The sequence below is a fragment of the Sander lucioperca genome, chromosome 9 (genome assembly GCF_008315115.2).
Source record: "Sander lucioperca isolate FBNREF2018 chromosome 9, SLUC_FBN_1.2, whole genome shotgun sequence".
Classification (NCBI taxonomy): Eukaryota; Metazoa; Chordata; class Actinopteri; order Perciformes; family Percidae; genus Sander; species Sander lucioperca.
Window position 1 is genome coordinate 3,076,444 of NC_050181.1, and position 5,378 is coordinate 3,081,821.

The 5,378-nt window shown below is 39.4% G+C and overlaps 1 protein-coding gene across 1 annotated transcript; it reads right to left on the reverse strand.

Moving 5' to 3' along the window:
* Window positions 1-2,772: 2,772 nt before the first annotated feature.
* Window positions 2,773-4,085, reverse strand: rgs5b (regulator of G protein signaling 5b). The gene is made up of 5 exons (XM_031293686.2): window positions 3,914-4,085; window positions 3,699-3,788; window positions 3,528-3,589; window positions 3,260-3,423; window positions 2,773-3,141 (listed from the first exon to the last, which is right to left on the reverse strand). Exons 1-5 carry the CDS (start codon window positions 3,955-3,957, stop codon window positions 2,965-2,967), a joined length of 537 nt encoding a protein of 178 aa, XP_031149546.1. The 5' UTR covers window positions 3,958-4,085; the 3' UTR covers window positions 2,773-2,964.
* Between the last annotated feature and the right edge of the window lie 1,293 nt (window positions 4,086-5,378).

Sequence of the window (5,378 nt, forward strand, 5' to 3'; positions counted from 1 at the left end):
AAAACATGTGAAGAGTCATTTGAAATATTCCTGGCCAGTCTGAGCATACTAGTATTGTGAGCTTCCTGAAAGGAGTGTGCTACAGGTAGTCCTATAATCTTTGAACACATTTTAATTTGATCAAATAGCTTTGTTTTATTTTGAACTGATAGGCTACTCAGGCAAGCAGTGCTACAATAAAGCATGATACTCGATATTCTCTTTTGTATCAACAGTAAAGCGCTGTATTTAACAATAACAGGTTAAAACTGTTGAAATCCTGCTGTAAATTAACAGCAATTATTTACAGTGTACTTTTGTTCTTGTACTCCTAACAGAGTATTTTTACACTGTAAAAGATCTGAATACTTCTTCCACCACTGAGTGAGTGTGTAGTGGGATTTCTTCAAGGTAAAGAAACAAAAATTCTTTGAGTAATGAAGATCATTGACATCTAATATTTAGCAGATAAAAAAGATCTCGTATAGATTCTCACCATGTAATTATAGCTGAAAAAGGCAATGACAAACAGCAATGGAGCACAGGAAGTGAGCTAAAAGTCCAGTCACGCTCTGACTGGCATTCAATTCAATATGATTCACCTCTAATGATGCACAGCTGGTGTCACAAGAAGTTTTACTTTAATCCTTCAAATGGTGTGTATTTTTTACGTTGATCCAAGGTGTTGCAGTGAACCTATTTTCTTCCAGGCATAAAAAATCTCAATCTTTTTTCTGTATGGGAGGGGCGGGGTCGTTTGAACTGTTTTGCGCTGAAGCGGTGCAAAGGCTAATGGGAAAAACAAGATATGTTCTGAACGGTTTCTGTTCTAGTTAAAGTGTGTTTAAATAATGTTCTGTGAATCATACTGACATAAAGGAAAAAACAATATTCATACATACAATTTATTTCTCTAGTATTGATAAGTAGCCTATTGTTTTATATTTGTAATATTTCTTTGCATGTTTAACTTAACTTAAGACAACTTAACCTATTAAGTTTCACCTTGTTTAAAAACGGTTTAAGGCAACAGGTTTCCACGCAAATTTCTAGTAAAGTCAACTAATTCGGGATACCAGTGCATATGGTACAGGAGTAAGTGACAATAAAAAGTCAAGTCAATCTGTTCTCTGAGGTAGAGACGTTTCAGTTTGCTAAGCAAAAAAACAAATTAGTCTTTCTTCAATGAATCTCAATTACTGTCTGTTCAGTAGAGGCCTCATTATACATCACTACTGGGTGAACACCACAGAGAGAAAGAAGGATAAAGTGGAAAGATAGCCGCTGTCATTTGTGTGAGAGCGGTGTTAATGACTTTGCCCTCTCCTCTTGAGGGGCTGAGTGTTTGAACAGGAGTCGGCTATAGCGATAGGAGAGTGTAGGAGGAGGACAGCGGCGAGAAGGTGGTGATGATGGACGGCAGGAGAATGGAGGGAAGTGGTTGCTTTACAAAAGGAGGGGAGGCTGCTGTGACTGCAGGCTGTGAGCGGTGGCTGAAGTAGTAAACAAACCTGCCTGTGACAGTAGGTGGCTGCTGTCTCCATGGCAACCGGCCATCACACTCAGATGCTTCCTGGCAAAATGATCTTGTTTTTGGACACACACACACACACGCACACACACACACACACACACACACACACACACACACACACACACACACACACACACACACACACACACACACACACACATATAAACTGTATTTCTTGCTTTCCACTCCTGCTCTAACTTAAAGGAATAGTTTGAAATTTTGGGAAATACCCTTATTTGCTTACTTGCATGTTTGTGGGTAAATATGTAACAATTAGCGGCAGCAATCAGTTGGTTAGCATAGCTTAGCACAAACACTGAAAACACATAGCCTATGTATTGGTAGATGGATTTAGCCAGGCTAGCTGCTTCCAGTCTCTGTGCTAAGCATTTAACGTAAAGATATGAAAGTGGTATCAATCTTTTCATCTTACTCCCGGCAAGAAAGTGAATACGTGTATTTCCCTATTCTAAACTATTGTTGTAGTTTAGTTTGTATGTTAGTTTTGTAGTTGTTGTCTTTTAGATGTTGTCTATTGTGACCTGTCTGACACGTGCCTTGTGTTTGTTACTGTGCATGGGTGACCAAACTAGTTTCCCCTCTGCTGATTAATAAAGTAATTTATTTATTAAAGAAGCTGTCTGTCTATCTAAATTCAGTACCTCCTATAATCCTGTGAATACCAGCCAAAATGACCTACCCTTTACCTTTCTCCAAGGGTCATACCAGATCCTTATATTGATAAAAGAACTGACACACATTCACACACTCACTTCATATCTTCCATTCACTGTGACGCCAGAGAAAAGTCAGTCACCCAGTCACCCACGTGTGAAGTGGAACCACTGAGGCCACAGATTAGTTAGCAGCTATAATAGCGCACATGAGCAAGTCTTCTTCCTTCCTCCAACATTTTTTCTGACCTCAGTAACCAGAACTCAGAAGTGAACTTTCCATGCTACAAAACAGTACTCTTTTGTCTCTGGAAATGGTCATATTTTATTCAATGCATTTATTTTCACATACAGTACTTCAGATAAAAAAACAACACATGGAATAGATCAGTTTTCCCCACATAATACAAATACTTTAAATAAATAAGAAATAAATAAATAAACACTATGCTAACAAATTTCTGTCTATCTGCATTTTATAATTTATGCCACTGTGGCTGCCGTTCATGCAGCCCTGTACGTACAGTACAGGTGTTTCTTTCAGAGGCAGACATCGCCTGCAGCTCAGTCTGTGTCAGTCTCTTCTCACAGCTTCATGTGTTCAGCTCGGACGCCAATCTGTATGCATCCCCCATAATAACTCCACAACTTGGCGTGAAACTCCTTGGACTGAGGTATTTGTTCCGTGTGAACCTTTCCAGTCTCCACTGTGCGTCAGTAAGCTTATGTCCCTTTATGTCTGCTGCTTGAAGGATAGTTTTTTCAAAATAAAGTTGGTTAGCCAGTCTTAGCCTTTCTGCTGAGCTCCAGGTATGTGCAGGACTTGAGGAAGCGAGGGTAGCAGTCTTTTTCCATCAGGGTGTAGATTTTGGCTTGGGCCAGATTGAAACAGGATTGGCTGGGATGCTTCATGTTCTCCTTTGTGATGGCTTTGGTTGCATGGTCAAGATTAACCTGCAGGGGAGCAAATGATGGGAAAAGAGGTGATTATCAGCACTTCACAGCAATATAAGTGAAGCCAGCAGAGTGACAGAGTATCCTAAATTGTCTATTTAGCATATTTGATATTTACCTCTTGTGGTGCATCAGAGCCGATGAACTGGTCATAAATTTTCTTGGCTTTGGCGGCCAGTTTTGAAGATTTTGTTGCCCGGTAGTCCTCACAAGCCAAGTAGAAGGCAATGTTTTCCTCACTGAACTCTGAGACCAGGAACGCTCTGAACAGGCACAGTCCATCTGTAAACAGGAGAGAGAGGAGAGAGTGGTGGGTTAACATCTGGTATTGATCTCAAAACATCTGGCAGGTTTGAAACATTTGTGATGTAAAGAATCACACTTACTTTGACTGGACAACAGTTTCTCAAACGACTCCTTCCATTTCAAAGGCTCGTTGACGTTTAATCTGCAGCAACAGAAAAAAATCATAAGAAAAGTTCTGAAGAATTACAGAGGTCCACTTTGATTTCACTGACACGCTTAGAGAGAAAATGTCAATGTGCTGTATGTCTTACCTCAGTTTGTCATCTTTCTTTGACTGGCCAGTGATGCTGTGATCTGACTTTTGTATTAAACTTCCAAACAAAGCTTTCAGCTCCTTTGCCCTGCGAAGATAAAGAGAGAGAAAATGTTACAAAGAGACTAAGTATGAGTATTTAAATTCACGTCATATCCTAGAAGTACAGGACTAATTCATTCTCCTCCAAAAAAAAATAAAAATGGATCTCACCTCTCCAGGCAGGTGAAAGGCAGTGATTCAAGTCCTCTGCACATGATGAGGTGTTTTCCTGCTCACTGGTAGATATTTCCAAAGGTTTTGACAGTTGCTTGAAAAGTATGTATGGTACAGAGCTGTCTTCCTTGCCGTAAGTGAATGAGTTCTCAGCTGGTCTGCTGTCTGTGTGGGAGAGTGACTTTTTATAGGGCAGTCCACTCTGTGACATCACGCCTCTCAGCCAATGAAACAACAGATGTGTAGGAGGATGAGGAGACTCTTCGACACTGATTTTCCTCCAGCCTACTTCCTCACTTACTGAACAACGTGTGTGATAGTTACAGTGATTGAACTCTTAAATATCTTTGTGCTTAGTCAAGGTGTGTGAATATGTGTGTGTGTGTGTGTGGTTTTGGGGAGTGTTTGTTGTGTGTTTTTGTATTTCAATAGTTGTGAGGTGAACCAGATGTTCTCACAAGGACAGAAAAATCCCCTAAAGTTAGGACTTTTCGATCATCCTTACCTTTAATAGAAAATAAGTCTCTCGAGTCGGGTCAACAAGCCCTCAAATCTAAATGACGACACAGATTGATTGTCGGTGAATTCCAAAAAGACCCAAATTATTTGGCAGATCTGGACTGTAACCAGGTCAACACATTGTAAAAATACTCTCTTACTGTTAAATTCTATTGTCGCTGTCTTATGAAAACCATGTATCTTCAAAACAGTAACTTTTCATGAGCTTGGAAAAGCTTTGCTTTCAGCTGTTTCTTTCTATTATTGAGCTTAAGAAGTAGGATAATTTTGTCAACCTATAAAATAAGACTTAATACTTCATTTTTTTTAATGAAAAATGCAAAAGCACCAAATTTAAATATAGATGGTTTTCATTCAACAGTGACGTTATGTTGAGTAAAAGTACATTAGTATAATCAGCAAAATATAAGTATCAAAAATAAAAATGTAAAATATACTTTTGTTTGGTAGTTTAGTCTATATCATTACCTCACATCTTATAAACTGATCATATACTAATTGGCACTTAATGGTAACCTTAACCTGTTTAACTGCTTGTTAACGCAAATATCTAATCAGCCAATCACGTGGTAGCAACTCAATGCATTTAGGCATGTAGACATGGTCAAGATGGTCGGCTGAAGTTCAATCCAAGCATCAGAATAGGGAAGAAAGGTGATTTAAGTTACTTTGAATGTGGCATGGTTGTTGGTGCCAGAAGGGCTGCTTTGAGTAGTTCAGAAACTGCTGATTTACTGGGATTTCCACATGCAACCATCATACATTAACCATAGGGTTTACAGAGAATACTCAGAAAAAGAGAAAATATCCAGTGAGCGGTAGTTCTCTGGGCGAAAATGCCTTGTTGACGGCAGACGTCAAAGGATAATGGACAGACAGGCAACTCTAAGTAGATGGGCTACAGCAGCAGAAGACAACCGGGTGACACTCCTGTCATCTAAGA

Bases quoted from the DNA above. Each gene is read 5' to 3' on its own strand.
- rgs5b (XM_031293686.2), bottom strand. From the start codon at position 3,957: ATGTGCAGAGGACTTGAATCACTGCCTTTCACCTGCCTGGAGAG. The intron at 3,590-3,698 runs GTAAGACATACA...CTGTTGCTGCAG, and splicing joins AAGAAAGATGACAAACTGAG to ATTAAACGTCAACGAGCCTT. The intron at 3,424-3,527 runs GTAAGTGTGATT...TCCTGTTTACAG, and splicing joins GAAACTGTTGTCCAGTCAAA to ATGGACTGTGCCTGTTCAGA.